We start from the raw sequence: 19,291 nt of genomic DNA, 5'->3' as shown, positions 1-19,291 counted from the left end.
AGGTAGACTGGCATAAAATTTGTGGTTCCCAGAGGATGAAAATGACTTCAATGATCTCCTGACTTTTCCTCTCCACAACTACTGGAGTCATTGCCATGGATTATTTTCAAACATTCATGTTCCCCTCAGCTGACCCCTTCATGTTTCTTGCATCATCGAGTCAAATTTTAAATGTATTGAACATGTTAGATCAAATACCAGCAAACTAATAACATTCCTGTCATCCTAATCCGTAGTTTGTGTTAAGTGCTGATTGGCAAATGTGAGAAGGCTAAAATGTGTTAGCATTTAGTTCAAAGCACCACTGTGCCACAGTGCAGCCTCACTGAGCTGCCAGAAAGGCTTTAGTCATGGTCTTGTTAATCATTTATTGATCTGTGGTCAAATCTCCTCAGCTTTTTGTCTCGGGTCAAGTTGAATCTTAAGGCAGGAGGCTTTGAGTAGAGTCACAAGTCAGTCCTTATTTTTGCATCTTAAGTCCCAACGACCCCTTCCTCCTCCTCCTCCTCGTTTTCTTCTTCTTCCTCTATTCTCTGAGCTAATCTTTTCTCTCCTCCTGACCTTCCCTGTCCTCTTCTCTTTTTCCCCCCTCTCCTCCACTTCTACTGCTTTATCTCCTCTAATTTCCTGAGGTATTGGGGGTATCGTCTCGCCACTCAGTCTGGTGTTGCGCTGTCTCTTCCTGCACCGAGGAGCTGATCTCTCCCTTTAGACTCTGAGACTTGGATAAGGTCCCTGTTAGTCTGCGGCATCTCACTCTCTCTCTTTCTCTCTCTCTCTCCCCTCCCTGCTACAAGCTACATATCCATCCGTGAGGGCTGGGCGGGTGGATGGAGAGAGGAGCAAAGGAAAAGATCAATGCGTGGCAGATCAATAGGAAAGCCCTTGATCCTTCACTCATTCCTCCCAGTGGACATCTCAGTCGCTCTCAGAGAGCCCTCCCTACCTTTCTTGATCTCACTGATGGACAGTGAGCTTATGCCACAGAAAGGCACTTTGATTCCTCGCTCTTCTCATTTTAACCTCACGCTACATTGACCCTCTGACAAGTTCTCATGTCAAATACATGAGTCTAGTATAAATGTGTCTTCCAGAGCAGGGATATTTTGGGGAGGCATGGGTTTTTGCTGCTGCTTTGTGTCTTGTTTTGTTGTCTGATGTGCCATCTGGTGGTGCCTTGCCAGTAGTGCAGCACCGCAATCTGGTGTGCATGTTTTCCCGCTCAAAGTGACCTAGTTGCGCTGCTGTGCGGAGCGCTGGCTGCTCCTTTCATGTGTGGGAGAAGATGTGCAACTTACAAATAAGTCTCAGATGAATGCAGGCATCTTATTTTGAAAGCCCGGTAAACAACATAACTTTTGCTTGTTATTTTCCAACTTCACATACAACTTTCTGCACACATGGACTGCTGCTTTTAGGATCAACTTTTAAGTGTGATCCAATGCAAATGTGAGTGTGTGCGGCGACTCTGTAAAATGTTGATTGCTTTCACTTTGTTCCCTTTGTTCTGTTATCACATACACCGGGGACAGACGTGCAGCTGATATCAGTCGGTTTTACAGCATAACAGCAACAGCTCCTTATCTACTTGTATGGATCCTTTTATTTAAAAAGTGGTAAAAGTGCGGCTGTAAATCATCAACATAACTGGATGAAGCCCACGCTGAAGGCGGGTTGCTGCACCCCGCCCACATGTGGCACTCATTGATGCGCTGTCATGCGCTGCGCCGCAACTGCGCAGCACCGCCGATCCTGAAAGCTGCGCTTCCTGCTGCGTTAAACTGCCTGTGTGCAGCGCAGCATTGCACATGATGTGCAGATCGGTGTTTATGTAGCGCCCTCACACAAGGCCAGTGTTTGCGTGAGGAAACAATACATCCACATTCACACTGCAGAACCGCTGGCTGTTTTCTGCTTCAGTTTGGGAAACTAGAAACGCATTTTTTCCCTGGTTAAATCCAGATGCTTTGTTTTACAGAAGAGGGGATGCTGCAGCTAAAGGGATAAGTGATGTGAAGTTGTTCAGCCACGAGGACTCTGATCAACCATCGTTGCGCCTGTTACTGCCCAGCACTTTAACGAGACTCTGATAGCCGATGATAGGATCATATTTAGGTGTTTCTATGCGCAGGTGCTGCACGCAGGGGGGAAACAGAAAGCGTAACGGGGTTTGGTTACAGAGGGAGGATGGTGGCGGAGATGGCGAACTGCGGAGCTGCTTGTCACCTGGAGGACGGGTAAGACTTTTTCTTTCTTGCCACGAAGAGAGCAGGCTACTGTGTTTGTTGTTTTGTTGTCCGTGTCCGTCTCATCGTGCGCAGTTTGGACACCAAGATGCCTGCAGAGGATGCAGCGCCAAAAATCCAGTCAGCACAGGAAGTGGTGTCTTTTGTTATGAGCTCATCTGTTTTTCTGCGTTCTCATTGAAAGAGACGAAGCAACAGTCTTTGTTTCCTCGTCGCAAATACGCAGAGTTGAACGCAGATGCAAAGAGGAAGTAAGAGGATAGTCGACGTGATGTCGTGTTGTTACATCGTGATGAGCTGCTGGCGACAATATGACACCACGATGTTTGCAAAGCGAGTAGCGTGTTTGAGAAGGAAGGGTGAAGAAAATAAAGCAATTATTTTTAATAAACAAAAAGGAATAATATAAGAGAAGAATAACCATTTGTGTCACTGTAACCTGATCATACAGAGAGTTACAAACAAATAGATTGTCATTGTGGTTGAGGAAGCTATAAAAACGCATCTGACATGCATTCCCAGTTAAGATAGTTTTAATTTAAAAACAGGATGATCCTCATATGATTTATACCAATCTCTTTAATAGTTATACAGTATTCATGTGTTGCATTGTGGCAACAGACAGGTGAGGTGATACTGATGACTCATTGTCCCTTGTGAACTCTACTATGTGGTATCATTCACCCTGAGGGCACGTTAAGTCCCTCAATTCAATTCAGCTCTATTCTATTCAATTCAAATGTTTCCTGTGTGGCACCACCTCATGCAAAAGCAGCTCAAAGTACTTTGCAGCGCAAGATGGCAAAAAAAGTGGATACAGTCAAACATACTGTAGAAATAAGGTGTATTTATTTGAGAAAGTGCCCGACTGAGAGGGAAGTTGTTTAGTTTGGGTTTAAAAGAGCACAGTGTTGCAGCAAGTATCTAAGATCAGCAGCTACACTGATCCATCCCTTAGATGCACTTAGATGACTTTGGAAATGCCCCAGGCTCATGGAGGAGATCTGCTGGGATTGTAAAGTGACAGCAGGTCTGAAATGTTTCTGTGGAGCCACAAGCAGCCACAACAGTGCTTTATAGACCGACAGGGGGGGATACTGAGTTGCATTTTTAAAACATGGCCTGACGTTTCTGTCCTGGGTGCTACTCATTTAGCTGAGTTCTGTATAAATTGTAATCTGTGGATTGCCGTGGACGAATGCATGCATACGTTTGTCAGGCTGAATGAATAATAATACAACACAGGTTTTTAGAAAAAGTGAACTACCACCTAAAGACTTTGAAATTTGAATTAAATGTTATTTTTTTAAGGGAACTTTATCCGAGAAGCAGCAGTAGGACAAAATGTGTTTGACCCACTTTCAATGTCAGTGAAAGCAGAGAGGTATGATATTAATGACTGAAGGTGGGAAAGGTCAGCAGTTTTTTTTTGGCACTCCCTTGTATTAGACGCAGACCAACTGGCTGTTGTTTATCTACACACAGATGTCTTCTCTCTTCATTGTGTTTATGGGAAGTTGTAGGAAGCATGTAAATGTTGTGCCTTTATCTTTCAGCCAGATACGGACCAACACCCTCACAGAGGAGTTAGTTATCATATTTTGTAGGAGGAAGATAGAAACAAGTGAGAGCAGAGGAAAGTTTGAGAACTCATGCAGGGAGTTTATTTATTGTCTGAAGACATTGTGGCGATGAAAACGCAACCTTTTTTCTCTCAAAGGAAGTGATAACCACCATGGCAACTAATGAGCCTCCGTGCTGTTGTGGTGTGATTATCTGGCAGAGCCACGAACGGGCTGACCTTGAAGAGAAGAAAACTGTGTTTCCTGGGCAGATGTTTGCTACATAAAGGAAACCACAGTGCCTTATCGGGATTAACAGATGTCAAATAAAACACCACAGTTTGCTCAGTCTTAATAATCCTAATTTCCTGATTTTGCTTTTGATCACCCAGTTGTGCATTTTTAAGAAGAGACGCAGGGCGGGATGTGACCTACTTCTTTCTACGCCTGCTGGTGGTGAACTAGTTCTTCTTGTAGGGTTGGCTCTTGTGGGGTTGGCTTTTTTCCCTGACGGATCTCAGGCGTGTTGCCTCTTGTTGAAGCTCCGACTTTGTCAACAGGTTGCTCCAGCTCCAGTCCTCTGCTCAGACACAACATATGAACTACTCTACTTGTATATGACTCATTATTTGTTTGATACACTACATTCCTGGACAGTCACGCTCTTATCTAAAGTTGTTGATAGCTGAATAGTCAGGAATAACTGGCATTGATGTCTGCTGTGCAGGGCTGGGCAACATGGTTGAACTTAATGTTTTAATTCTGAGATGTATATCACAATAAGGTGAGGGGAATGCAAAAAATCACATGCAAAATAAGTCAGTGCAGTGAACTGTGTTCCACTGTTACACTTTACATCCTCTCATGGGTTAGTTTTTAATTACAATGTGCTTAAAATCAATAATTTAGACACCAAGATGTTATAAAATGATAACACCACACAATCACATTATCACAGTATGGTATCACTGAAAGTAAAGAACTAATTACATTGAATATGAATTGTCCAGCCCCACTGCTGTGTAGGAACCTGAGATATGAAAGCAGAAGGAAAAAAAAAAGAAGAGTATGAACCGCAGCAGTTTTGTTTAAACGAAAGTACCCAGCCAGTATCTTTCCATGGCTGGTTTCCTGTATCATCAACCCTCATGTGAATGTGGGTCATGGTGGCGAATGGAAGGTGAATCTATCATTGGACAGGATGGGTTCGTGTGAGAAAGTGAGATGCAGAGAGCTTGTACACATTTCCTGTTTTTCGAATTCATCCAACGGCGTGTGTTCCTATTCGAAAGCAGAAGTGGTGTTCTGCAAGAGTCTGCAGCTGCACACATTTAACAGCTGTCGCTTACAACCTCTGAATTCTTCTATAATTGTCTTCACAAACCCCAGTCGTCCCACACGACTCCTGGCGAATTCCATGTAATTTAAAGTTGTTTGAATATTGTCCCCTCTGCCCTACAGAGATGGTGATATCCCTGCGCCCGAAAACAAAGGTAAACAACCCATTTTCATTCCTTCCCTCCCTCCCTCTCACTATTGGCTTCTCTTTCTCATTTCACTTTCTCACAGAGCACATTTTAGGCTACATGCGTCTGTGTTGTTTTTTTTTATACAGTGAATGTGCTGCACCCCTCCTCTGTCTTCTTTTAATATTCAAAAGGTGTGCGTCCCCATCTATTATTCAGTATTACTTTTCTTTTCTTTTCTTTCTTTATCCCTTCCCACATTTCTCTCTTCTCACTGTTTGGCCTCCCTCATTTCCATATCGTTTGCCTTAAAGGGCTGCAAGAGTTATGTGCAGTCATGTGATTGCTCGTCTTCCCACGTGTGCATTTTCAAATTAAATGATAAAAAAACACTTTAGTGGACGTAGTAACAATAGACAGACACGTGCAAATGGCGATGATCAGGAATCCAGTGATCTGACTTTATCTCCCCAGACACTGACTTCCTAATTGGATCAGTGCTTGTGACAATATAGGTCACAAGCCCAAAATGGTTAAGAAGCCCTGCTGTGCACCCACATCAATGTTAGACGCTTGGTTTTGGTATTTCATTAAGCCAGCAGATGGCAGGCAAGAACCATGAAACTATCCAAACCTTTGAAGCTGTGTGTGTGTGTTTGTGTGTGTGTGTGTGTGTGTGTGTGTGTGTGTGTGTGTGTGTGTGTGTGTGTGTGTGTGTGTGTGTGTGTGTGTGTGTGTGTGTGTGTGTGTGTGTGTGTGTGTGTGTGTGTGTGTGTGTGTGTGTGTGTGTGTGTGTGTGTGTGTATATTTGTGTATCCGTTTGGGTGTTTGCTCTCCACCTTGTTTGTCAGTCTGATGAAGGGAAGCGGCTATGCCAGAGTGAAGAGGAGTGCCTGCTGGCTCAGATGGAGCAGCAGCAGCAGCAGCAGAGATGGAGATTGTCCATGGGAGGCATATGAGGACAAGGAGGGAGAAATAGAGGAGAGAGAGAGAAAGTGCAGAGAGAGGTGAAGCAGACAGATTGAGCGGAGTGGTGGAGAGAGATTGATGAGGGAGGTGCTGCGAGTGGTGCAGCGATGGCAGCATCTGCTTGTTAGTCTAAGATAAAACTCTGTGGGCCAGAGAGGACGGGCTCCATCCATTAGCCGGCCAGGCACTCAGCCAGATGGCCCGGTCCACGGACATTCACTGCTGCTGGGAAGAGAGGAGAAGCAGATCCTCTGGACCCATCTGTATAAATGTGCCAGAATGTTAATGCATGGCACTTATCACAGGCTTCCTCACAGGGTGCCACAGTTCAGCTGCTAAGGAATGATGGATTTGTAAAAGCTGGTGGTGTAAGTCAGACATGCTGAGGGCTTTTTTGATGACTAATATGGATGAAAACTATTCTTAAAAAAAAATGAGTACACAAACATAGAAGTAAAGTAAAAGTAGATTTCTCTCACGTGGGCTGCACCTGCTAAAGGAAGAGCCCCGGCGACAAGAGGTAAAACTCTGTACTTTTAAATCATGAGTCTGTCTGTTATTACTTTCCTTATGTAAGGCCAGTTCAAATGGTGTGAGTGGTGAGATGAGTTTGATAACAAGGAATGTGGTTGCACCTGAGGTTTTCTCTGTGTGAAATAGGATTTGGTGCATGAGAAAGTTAGCACGAGTATGCTTTTTTCCCCCCCGCATGCAGTGAGCTGTGAGTTTGTAGAAAGTGACTAATGATAACTTCCTTTCTGTTTGTACTGCAGCATTATGGTTCATGTTCAGGTTGAATTAGCATAAAACATAGCGTAACTCTTCCTGAAACCTCCCACTGGTCATGTATGAACTGCTGGGTAATATGACAACCACAGAAGTAATGGGTTGATGATGCTGTCAGACCTTTTAATAGTTGTGAAGTTCCCATAAAGATGATGATGATGATGATGATAATAATAACAAATATTGATAATGATGCAGTAATAGTAATGACTACTAAGGTGGAAATGTATGTGGGCTTTTTCTTACATTTTGATATGATTGCATCAGTTTTTTTCCCAAACAGCACTAACCGTTTAACCATTTAATCAAATTTGTTACAGATAATCTGACAGAAAGTGACAGCAGTAGTTCAGGTGAGCACAAATATCACACCACAACTCATAAGAAAACTTGGTCATCTGCAGAAAACCTCATTGGTTCTGACATTTAACTTCTTTTTTTAATACCCCCAGTCTTTTTTTTGTTTCCTGGTGACATTTAACCTGCCCTTTACTTATCACATATTGGAAATTCAGTGCAAAATTTTCCGCGCTCTTGCACGTAGCTTACATATTGATTTATCGAACAGAGAACGCAGGAACATCCACAGAGGAAAGCTCGGAGGAGGAAGATGAGGATGGAGAGGATGAAGAGGAGGAAGGGGATTTTGGTGAGAGACGCACATTGAACTGCTTGATCACAGCACATACATCAGTAAAGGGAAAGTTCAACATTTTGGGAAATTTGCATTTTTCGCTTTCGGGAAGAATGACACCACTCACCAGATATTACGTGTTAATGAGTGCAAAGACTTTGGAGGGCAGATTTTGTTACCTTTGGATAGAGCCCAGGGTGACTCTTTCCCCACGTTTCCAGTCTTCCAGCTAAGCTAAGCTAAGTGGCTGCTGCTAGTAGCTCCATGTTTTACTGAACAGGATTGACAGTGGTGTTGGATTTCTCCTCAAGCTCTGCAGGAAAGCGATTAAACTTTTAACAATTTCTCTGTTTCTCACCCTCCTTTCTCTCTTGTATTTTGGCTTTCACCAGGAGGTGGTGCTGAAAAGTATGGAGGAGAGGAAGGTGATGACTAACATCCCATTATCAATCCTTCTAAATCTTTGAAATTCAAGAATTTAATGAGATTGAGAGTGAATGGTGTTAGAACAGTTTAACAGAATTTATCTCCTTTTTATTTTTTTTGCAGACAATCAAGAAGCCGATGCAGAGGAGTCTAAAAATGGTGCGACATCACATCTACAAAATATCATTACCTGCCTACTAAGCAGCTGATGTGCTCTTTAAAACTGTGTTGTTTACATCCAGACCATCATGTCTGCTTGTTGTCATAGTCACCATGGCTTCAGTCGTAACTCAGTGGACTATTGCCCCAACCACATTTAAATGGCAGCAATACTACATAATTATGCTGTAAATTTTAGACTCTGCTGGCTTTTTTGGAACACAGAATTAAATTCGACATGTAATTGAGTGTGCTCCACCCTCGCTCACAACCAGGAAACTGGCCCATCATGTGAAAAGTTTCTCTAATATGTCTGCCAGAGGCTTAACACAGGCCTCAGCCACTGACTTAATATTCTAAAATGATAATATCAGACATATTTTACCCCTCAGAGTCCGTCCCGGGACTTGAAGCAGAGGTTTCAAATGGGAAAGGTAAGCAGGGGGCAACTGATGTTACAACACAATGAATGTTCTGGAGACAGCGTCACAGGTCTTGTAAATAACATCCCGTTTTTGTTATTCCCCTCAACAGTCGAGAGGCACTTCAAATTATGCTGTGAAAAATGCAAAGCCATCCAGCAGGTGAGCGCAGACACCGTATGTTTATCTGACAAAATGTGTTGATTTAAAATGTCCTGTGTGCCTGGTGACTTAAATTATACTTGATTATATTTGACATTCTTGAGGTATTGGAGTTAACCTTGTATAATCCCGTCCTCCTCCTCATTTATCCATCTATAGTTTTTTTTCAATAAAAATCATATTATGATGTTATAATTCCAAACAAACCGTGTTGGTTTGCTTGACAGAGCCACGGCAATGAGCTTGTTACCCCGAGGAGGAACATCAAGGGACGATTACAGTGAGTATGACGGCGCCTCTCTGCCACTGATGCACATTTTTTGTGATTGCACATTGATTCTCTCTGTACAGTGTCACTGAGTCTGTGTGTGTTTTAGGGTGCAGCTGGAAGGAGAGGGCACGTTTGAGTGTTCGGTCACCGGCCTGGTGTTTGAAGCTTCAGAGCGGGTTCTGGTGCGGTACTCGGTCCTGTCCTGGTCCAAGTTTGGCGCATTCCTCCGGGACTCCTGGAAATTTGCTGGACCCATCTTTAATGTGGACACAGTCGATAAGGATGCGTCTGTCCTCAAGTCTATCCAGTTCCCTCACTCCGTCTGCCTTGCCGGTAAGAATGGATATCCAGATTGGCTCACTCGCACATATAGAAATATATAATGCCCATAAGGCAATGTTGTGAACATCAAATACTTCCAAAAAGATTTTGCTGGGAGGTTCTCTTTAATTTAGTTGATTTCTGTGAAAAAGATAGAATTGTTAATTACTAATTAAGATTATGATCCATTTAAAGGCCTTTACACAAAATAGTTAATTTTAGTGAGTGTCATAATCTTTTAACTATAATTTAAAGTTGCTCTGGGTGAAACATAAAACCTTCTCTTGGCACATAATCTTCACTCAGATCCAGAAAATGAGATGACATTCAGTGTCCTGCACATAAAGGACAACCGTCCACTCATTGAGCCAACAGTGGACCACTCAGGTAGTCACGTCAAGTGGAATGTGACGTCCCTGTCACCCGTGGGTCCTATCATTCAGACGAGCCAATCACTAGAGCACCATGGTGTGGTCCTCATCTACAAGCAGCTGGGTGGTGACAGCAATAACAACAACTACAGCTTCCACGTCTACCTGGCCACCAACAGTTCATCTGACATCAAGGTAAGCATTGGAAGCAGTGATGCGTGCGCCACATTCAAGCATGACAGCTGTTTGGAAAATGTGGTAAAATTTCTTCAAAACCTCCTATAGTGACAGAAAAGAAAGAAAAACTGTAAGTCTGCCATACACAGTGGAAACCACAGTAAAACAGGCACTTTAATCTGTAACTTTGACATATCTGGCAATTTCACATGTCAGTGTCATGGAAAAAAACAACCTTGTTGTTACTATAAACTTGCCTCCACCATCCGTCTAACATTTCAGTATCTGTTCCTGCATGGTGATGAAATACTGTAGTTACATTACAAGATACAGTGCTCACAGGGCTGTGGTCTGAATTTTTTTTGACCACACACACACACACACACACACACACACAGAGTTATGAAATGCACATCTTGATGCCCGGCTTCTCCAAACAGTAATATGTCATATTTTATCTTACCATTTCTTATGACGTTAACAATCCACTTTTAAAGTGACAATCTCCTCATGACTTTTCACTTGTGTATTTTTGTGGGATTTTTCCCTTGAGGTGTGAGGAAAAACAAACTAAAAAACCCTTCCCTTTCATCCAGTGCAAAGAAATATTCCATTCATGGGACTACATTTTTCAATTGTGACTTTCAATAATTCAGATTCGTTACTGGATAAAACTCCGGCAAAATGCCTGTGAAATTGCATATGAAAAATAAAAAAGTTCGAGCCAAAACTTTCACTGGTTGATCATTTTTGTAACTGTACTGGCTTTAATGCTGTAAGACTTCATTTTCGAATAAGCACCAGATTTCCAGGTTTCCACTAATGCAAAGTTGATACACTTTATTATAGTGTTGAAAGGAAATGTCAGTATTTTGGTGATGATCAATTCAAGTGATCACTGATTCTGGTATTACTGACTTTACCAAAAGCCCTCTGATATATGTTCGAGTCACATTTAACAGCCTTCATGGTAGTAAGTAAAAAAGGTCAGTGGTATGTATGAGAATGGTATTGATGACACGTGTGTGTTACTGTAAGTGCGCCATGTAGATCTGTCATCTTCAAAGTGAGGTCACTCAGGAAGTGTGTTATTGTTGTGTCACAATGTGTATTTTAGTTGATGCAGCTGGTGAACAATCATACTAAATTTATCGCAATCCAGAAAATTTTTCTTTATTTGTATTTTTCCATCTAGTCTATTTTGCTCTGTCCAACAATCACTGACCGGCACTGAGTGGTTTTGTTTGTCTGAACCACCTTCAGTTTTTCTACACCGACAAATGTGTTTTGCCACCACTCAGCCTGCTCTTCATCTAAGGAAGTGACTTATCCTCTGTTTCATCTCAACTTCCTGCTGACCTCATGTAAACCAGGATATAGCCAAACAGGTGCGGGGCTACAAGAATCGCTACATTCGGATAGAGAAGCCTCCCACATGTAAACTGGATGAGGGGACGTATCGCCTCTTGAGCGAGCCGGAGGGAGAGATCAAACCTCAGGTGTGTCTCTTCGTCTGCTACAATGAAAAAACAATTTATATCACAACTTCTGCATTGAAGCAGCAACAGCATCATCATCATCATCATCATCTCTCATGAATTGTTAACACCATTAACTGATCTTTAATTATGGTTATGTGTATCTGTACAGGAACTAAAATTCACCCTTGCGGTGACTAAGATGAAAGGCTACTTTGAAGCTTTCTTTGAGCAGCCTCCACCCTTTACATTGTCTCTCATAGAGATTAACACTGATGAGACTGTGTGGTCTGCCACCATCAGAGAAGGTACCAGTGCATTTAGCCTCACACTGATCACATTTCAGACTATATTTATGTCGTGTCCCTTTCTATGTTTATTGGTCAGCTGGCCATAACAGGAAAATTATCTTTTTTTCATGTGCATGTGCGTGATTTGGTTTCTACCCCAGAGTGGTGATGATTACCTTTTCTTCTCTACTCTTAGGTGACTGTGTGGAAAACAACATAGAAAAGAAGGCAAGGAAAAGGACGACAAGTAAGTGTGTTTTCTTATTTTTAATCCGGTTTTTCCATCGCAACATGCTTTTAGCATCTACACGTTGACTAATCTACTCCTCTATTTCTCTCAAAGGCAGGCAGAGGAGCAGCAGCCCCTCAGAAGAAGAAACGGCCTGTAAAAGACCGCGATGGCAGGACGAGCCAGGTGACTTTCCTCGTCTTTTACTAACTACTGATTTGAGAAGAACAGCTTTGTTTTGCCCCAATCAAGTCGACGGAAACCATTTCCAGGCACACCCGCCTGTTTGAAATTAAACTGAAATGAAGTACCTGTGTGCGTGTGTGTGTGTTGTGTGTCTATTTCCAGATGGACTGAAAACAGCGATGACTCAGGGCCAGGACATGTCAGAGAAGCAGCTACTGCAGGTGGCCAAGCGGCTCGGGAAGGAGTGGAAGCAGGTGGCCATCTATCTAGGCTTGAACTCCAGGGAGCTGGATGACATCCAGTCAGCGGAGAAAGATGTGACCATGCAGAAGCTGAAGATGCTGGTGGAGTGGAAGAGCAGAAGGCAGCCGGGAGAGTCCACGGCGTACCACCTGTGGAAAAGTGTGGAGGAACTGGATGACTTGCCAAATGAGGTCCATCAGACACTACAAGGTAATGAACTGCACACAGACATATAAACACCATGTAATAGATATAATAACGGCGGATGAACAGAAACACATGTGCTCATGAAGTTATCACATTTCATCTTGAGGATTTTCCCTTCAACATGAAATCTAATAACTTTTTGGTGAATGTCTGTCAAAAATGTCTTTATGATTCATCCAATAGTTGATGAGACATTTCACTAAAATTCTGAAATCTCAACCTGTTGGTGTCGCTAAAATTGCTAAAAATATAAAATATAATATAATAATATATATATAATAATATATAAAGAGTTTTACAAATGCTGAAGTGTGCTTATTTTCTCAGTCACACTTCAAAATGAAATTAATGCTTTCACATTTTTGTGCCTGCTGATGAGGTCACATGAATTATTATTATTTTCATGTGAAGTGTTTACACGCAACCTAGTGACATAGTACAAATACTGATGAAGTCTTCATATAGAGGAGGACGTGGTGGGTCAGACACAAGACTTTCAGCCAGGAGACCAGAGGTTGAATCCTGCGTGAGACAAAATGTTAATGTAGACTTAGTATTACCAGTTTTCTACTAACAGTTTCCAGTTGCAGTTTGTTTAAGTTAAGGCACCAAATCTTTGTATTTAGTTAGGTTTAGGAAGAGGTCATGGTTTGGGTTGAAATAATAAGTGAGAAACAACACATAAACAATGGACAGACAAGTTATGGTGTTTTGTTTTTTGTTGTATCTTTCTTCAGACATGATGGACAATCGAGCAGCTAAGTGAAAGAGATTTGACTTAAATTGACTGTTGGATATCGTCATCATCACAAAGAAAAAAAATAAATTCTCAGGAACACAACAAAGAAGACAACATGTTTATGCTTCTCTAATGAATATTTTCTGGACATTTCTGTATTGCTGCATTTCATGAAAAAGGGCCACTGTCTTATATGTGAACGGGCATTTTCCCTACATTTTGTTCAAATATAATCTGTTAGATTCTGTAGTGAATACAGAATAGACAAGATGTACTTAAAGCTTCCTTAGTGTAGCCAGATTTCGATGCTTAGCATCACCAGGTTTAAAAATGACCAGTGGAGATGGAGGTGTAGAGGTCGTTGAGGTTCTCAGTAGCTAATTATGTAGCCAGTAACTGATGTAAATGTAGGTGCTGCAGTGTTGAAACTGTAAAAATGGGAAAAATCCAACCTGTGTCTTTTGTTTCACTTTTAAATGTTGTGCTTGTGGGGCTTTTTACAGAACAATTAAGCGTTACATCACAAGCACATGCCTGTGACTGAATACGTATGTAATAAATGCATATATGTTGAGTTTTTTTTACCAACTTTTCAAACCTGTGATTTATTTTTTTAAGTCTGTTTTTTTCTGTTTATGCCAGTTTGTGTCTAAACCTGTAAAACTAACTTGAGTTTCCTAATTATCTTGATTTTGTTTCACTTGAATTATGAATCCATTCCTGCCCTCCTGTGACTGGAATGCACATCTTTTGTTTGTTAAGTATAAATGTTTGTGCGTGTTACAAAAGTGTCCACTGCAGAAAATTCATGCATTTGGATTCAGGGATGAATTTAAGTATTCTCCCTGTGTGTGTGCAGCTACAGCCTGGCAACATTCATGAATGTTTATCAGGCGTCTTTTTTAAGGCTTATTTCACGGCTTAGAACATTTAAGATTTGAAAAACAAACTATACTGTAATCTGCCTGGGGAAATATTTAAGTTAAATATTCTCAACGTCCCCACATCAGTCACAGCTTTTGTTTCCGTTTTGCTTAATTTCAAATGACTCCAGACATCTCAACACTATTTGGGAAAAGCTGCAAAATGGCATCTGGAACGTCGAATCTTCCGTGCCGATATCAAGCATTATTGTTTCCGTCCAGAGACATGGGGCACTTCCTTTTTTAACAGTTTACCACCAGCGATCCAGGCTGTCCTTGATGTCTGAGTCCCTCCAAAGAATTGTGGAATAACTGTAAAATGACAAATATTGACTGAATAAAACAAGATAAGGTCTCTTGGGTGTTTCTTTTTTGATCTAATTTCTTCAATAGTTCTATCTGTAATTAAGTGCCATTTGATTCAAAAATCACTTCCACTTCAGCATTTGATAGCAAAAAAGTACTTTATTAGAATAAATAACAAATAACACCACAGGCCATCAAAATTAATAAATAAATAAATAAATAGATGTAATAAATAGATCAAATAAATAGATACATTTCCCCCAAATATTGGAATACATTCATACATTTACATGGGCCAACGTGGCCTCCACTGCTAACCATAGCATTAGATTGACTCCCTCAGCTCTCACTGAGTGAGGATAGCTTATGCCTGAGCAGTAATGACGCAGGCAGTTGTGCAGCATGTGCAGTGTTAAGCACCACTTTGTTAGTAGTCATGAATGATCTGGAAGGTTTGTTCAGTTGTGATGAGTTAAAGTAGAAGAAGGAATATTGTGGTATTAATTGGAACGATGGTGACGAGACTGCAGGGCGTTTAGTTCCTGTAGTCTCCTGAGGCGATGTAGCCCATGGCTCGGTTGATGGTGATGGTTCGAATTTCGAAGCCCTTCATAATTTTGCACATCTCCTGCCTGTTACTGAAGGTGTCAGTTCCCCACATCTGGGCGGTGTCGTCCTAACAGACAACCCAGACGGAAACAACATGAATACACAAAAATCTCCGGCTGTTTTTTGGTTACACAAAATCACCCAAACTTCCCAGTCAGTCTTACAAAAAAACTTTACAAGGATAGAACTCAATTTTCCTCTTAAAGACTGAAATGTGAGGAGTAAATGGGGAACAAACAAAAAAGAAGCAATAGAAAAATACCTCTGAGGAGTCTTTCTCTCCATTTGGCATCAGGGAGCAGTTCTGTATAAACCAAAGAAGATTTCATCAGGCAACTTTCAAATGTAATTTCCCAGGAGATTCTCTCACTATTTTTGTTCTGTGTTTAAAATCGTGACTCTTTTTTTTTTTCATGCCTCCCACACATGCATAATAAACACACCTTCCGCAGGCTCTTTATTATTCCCAGAGTTGGGCTCAGAAGTGCAACTTCTTCCACGGGACTTCTGAGTGGGGAGTTTAGGTAGGACTGAATAGCAGCAGCATAGTGGGCCAAGTCCTTCATGATGTTCTTCAGACATTCACTCTGTCAAGACATACAAGAAAAAATACCCATCAGTCATCTGGCTCCATTAGAAAAAATGAGTAAGAGTAAATAAGTAAGTGAGTAAGTGATTGAATGGGTGTAAATGTCCTAATTCTGATGAGTAGAATAGCAGACAACTAGTTTTATTTGAGTAAAATAGACGCTACGTTTCTAGTTATTACAAATTAAGTAACATACAGTATGTCTGATAAATCTAAAAAGCATTTCTAAAGAGATAGTAAGTAAAGCGTACCTCGTTGAAGGAAGAATTTCTTAGCATCATGCAACCTGAGTTCTGTAGGGTAAAAACAAAACATTTTACATTTTAATTAGTTTTACTGGTCAAGGCAGGCGCTCATAAGCGTGTTTGAACCAAACACTGGAATCATTATATGTAGACCAAATAAAAGTTAGTGAAAGCTGAACTTGAATTATGAGGCTTGAGGCTGTTTTCATTAATACATTTTAAAAAAAGAAAGTTATGCACTGAAGAAGTATTAGGACTTATATTCCCATTACAAAACAGATGGGCAAATAAATCGGTCTTTACTCATAATAATAATAATAATCTGATAATCTATCATTTATATCACCAATCAATCAATAAAGTCTCACCTGAGTCAGATTGGGCGAGCAGGCCAGGACCGTGTCAGTTTGACTCCTCACCACCATTGTGTCAGAGGTGATGCCAAAGCACAAAACATCCTGTAACACACAGTAAGGGTGTTAAACTACAGAGGTGTGTGACGGAGCTAAAGAGTTAAAAACAGAGTAACAACACGGACAGGCTGCAGTGAACTCTGCTCACATTCTTGAGAAGCTCCGTGATGTTCAGCAGGAGGCTCTTGAAGAGCAACGAGCACCGTGCGCAATTCTCTGCGTCCAAGGTGCGCTCCGGCACCGGCAGTCCTGTGGATGTGCGGCAGCTGAAGGTCAGCAGCAGCAGCAGCACACAGCTGGAGAAGCCTGCATGGCAAGAGAGTAATGACCATCATCAACATGTGCGATTTATGGGTCTACACAGTGGTGCTCAAGGTGCAGCACAAAACACAGCAGAACCAAGTGGCTCGCTGACTTACAGAAATTGAGGATTGCCATCTTTCTAATCTGATCGGTATCTGTGGTCGAGTCTGGCAGCTCTGTGCTGCTGCCTCCTCATCAGATAGATTTATAGGTCTTCTCGGGGGATTCCCTCTGATCGGCCTGCAGGAGCGCCAGCAATAAGAAAACTAAAACGTCATATGTAATTTCCTCGTCGATCTTCCAGCACACATTGGTTGAACGAAAACGGGAAGTGGCTATTTCTTTCATATTTTGAGAGTAAACAACTACGGGAAAAAAGTAAACTTTAAGTGTGATGTAACTGGTGTAAATTTAGCTACAAGAGCTTTTTCAACTTTCAACAAAAGGGTAACAATAGATGAGTGTAGTTATTAAGCAGCTTTCCATGGATGCAACTATATTGAGATTTTCTTTTACGTTTGCCCAAATAAAGGAAAAAAACAACATGATGCCGGCTAAGAGTGGCGCAGAGGTGCAAACAGCACCTACAGTCATGTGAAAAAATTAGGACACCCCATTAAATATTCAGTTCTTTTTTAAGAAATGTTCACATAGATGATCTTGTTTTTATTCATCTCTGGAAAAGAAAGTGATTTAGTTGCAGATAAACAACAAAAATTAACCTTGTTTTACTCATTAAACAAAAGATAAACAAAAATGCATATTCTACCTGAGGAAAAAGTTAGGACCCCCTAACAGCTAGTGTTACCCCCATGGGCTGAAATAACTTCACTGAGACGCTTTCTTGTAGCCGTCTACCAGTCTCTGATGTAGGTCTGAGAAAAGTTTGCCCCATTCCTCAACGCAGAATTCTTTTAGCTGTGAAGCTGTGAGATGTTTGAGGGGTGAAGTAGTCAGGCCTTCATGTTCCTCTTAGAGAGCTTCAACTTGAGCAGTCTCCTTCTGATTGTAGAGGCATGCACTTTCACATCGACAGTAGCAAGAGCCTGCTGTAGGTCCCGTGATGATATCTTAGGGGTTTTGGAGACTTCTTGCGATCTGCTCTCAGGGTAAACTTGCTTGAACAGCTAGACCTGGGCATGTTGGCAGTTGTTTTTGAATGTCCTCCACTTGTAGACTATTTTCCAGACAGTGGAATGGCTGATTTCAAATTCTTTTGAGATCTTTTTAAATCCCTTACCAGACTCATAAGCTGCTACAAGCTTCTTTCTGATGGCCTCAGACAGCTCTTTCGATCTCACCATGGTGTTCACTCTCACTTGAACAGTCAGGAGCGCACCAGACTAAATGTCTGAGGTTTAAATAGGGCTATCCTCCTTCAAAATGCTGAGTAACGATGTTCTAATCATGTGGACCTGATGTGATACAACTGTGTGTGATTTTAATGGTGTCCCAATTTATTCCTCACTAGAAATTGAATTTTTTTTAAATTATATTTTACAGAAAGTTTTAAAAAGTCTTTTCTTCAGTTTTAATTGTTAGTTATATATAGTTATGTTACTTGAATCTCTCAGTATTGTTAAAATTTATATTGAATATCCATATGTCCAAATATGTTTAAAAAACACACAGGCTTTGGTGACTGTACATGAATGATAGTGATGACAACGAATGCATTACACATGTTAATGAAAGATCCCAATCAAACAGTGTAATCAATTAAGTCTCGACATTTTATGTTGTGCGTGTAAATCTATGCAACATGCTCCAGTCCAGAGAGAGTTCATTATGCAATAGGTCCCCAGAGGAATTACATCAGCGGTGGAAATTTTGCTCTTAGTCATGTGCATCAAACTGTGCTGATGCGTCGTGTGATGACTTTACCTGGTTAGAGAAGTCAATCCTACTTCGTCTAATTAGGATAAGTGGTGTTAAATTAAAGATTATGATAATTAAGGAACACACAGGGCCTCAGCGGTAAATTAAAGGGCTCTTCTGCAGTGTTGGGGATCTGTGGCGGTGCATGGGCTCTGTTGCTGTTTCATTCGCAGCATGTCAGTCCTATGTGACTGTGTCTGTCCCACACTACTCAGGTCCAGTCAGTGCTGCAGGGAAGGGGTTTTCCATCTGCCTGGCACGTGTGGGCAGTGGGTTTATAGCTCATCTATTGTCATGCAAAGATACCAAGATCAGAGGAAAACAAGCAATCCCAGCATTTCCTTGAAGAAAGTGTAACTCAAAGTGCTCAAGTGCTGCACTTCAGTACAATTTTTAGCCAATTAAGGTTGATTAAGGTTTTACATTCAAAATATGAAATCTGGATTGTAGATTAAACTACCCAGCTGTATGTAAAGTAATTAAAGGTAGCTCAGTCTTAGCTACAGAATTACAATGCTGCGTGATATATCAGTGATGATGATTTATAAAGTATTTCTATAATAATACAGTACTCTAACAGGGGCCCTTCTGCATAATGAGCACCTTTTCTGTGCACTCTGATTATAATGTTTCTGAAACTTTACCGAAACAAAGACTTTTACTTCTAACAAACCATTTTTA

General features: G+C 41.3%; 2 protein-coding genes across 2 annotated transcripts; one reads left to right on the top strand and one right to left on the bottom strand.

Moving 5' to 3' along the window:
- Nucleotides 1-1,903: 1,903 nt before the first annotated feature.
- On the top strand, nucleotides 1,904-14,624 carry LOC139200564 (uncharacterized). The gene is made up of 17 exons (XM_070829889.1): nucleotides 1,904-2,237; nucleotides 5,270-5,301; nucleotides 7,350-7,382; nucleotides 7,598-7,678; nucleotides 8,056-8,088; nucleotides 8,213-8,248; nucleotides 8,641-8,682; nucleotides 8,783-8,832; nucleotides 9,060-9,112; nucleotides 9,210-9,436; nucleotides 9,731-9,990; nucleotides 11,346-11,471; nucleotides 11,623-11,758; nucleotides 11,937-11,987; nucleotides 12,084-12,155; nucleotides 12,318-12,608; nucleotides 13,343-14,624. Exons 1-17 carry the CDS (start codon nucleotides 2,188-2,190, stop codon nucleotides 13,369-13,371), a joined length of 1,602 nt encoding a protein of 533 aa, XP_070685990.1. The 5' UTR covers nucleotides 1,904-2,187; the 3' UTR covers nucleotides 13,372-14,624.
- Nucleotides 14,625-15,108: 484 nt separating this feature from the next.
- Nucleotides 15,109-16,867, bottom strand: il12a (interleukin 12a). Its single transcript, XM_070829380.1, has 7 exons — nucleotides 16,849-16,867; nucleotides 16,569-16,735; nucleotides 16,385-16,474; nucleotides 16,023-16,064; nucleotides 15,626-15,769; nucleotides 15,445-15,486; nucleotides 15,109-15,249 (listed from the first exon to the last, which is right to left on the bottom strand). Exons 1-7 carry the CDS (start codon nucleotides 16,865-16,867, stop codon nucleotides 15,109-15,111), a joined length of 645 nt encoding a protein of 214 aa, XP_070685481.1.
- Between the last annotated feature and the right edge of the window lie 2,424 nt (nucleotides 16,868-19,291).

This window comes from Pempheris klunzingeri, chromosome 4 (genome assembly GCF_042242105.1).
Source record: "Pempheris klunzingeri isolate RE-2024b chromosome 4, fPemKlu1.hap1, whole genome shotgun sequence".
NCBI classification, from domain to species: domain Eukaryota; kingdom Metazoa; phylum Chordata; class Actinopteri; order Acropomatiformes; family Pempheridae; genus Pempheris; species Pempheris klunzingeri.
The sequence above is the reverse complement of the archived record's forward strand: the minus strand, read 5'-3'. Positions and strand labels throughout refer to the sequence as shown.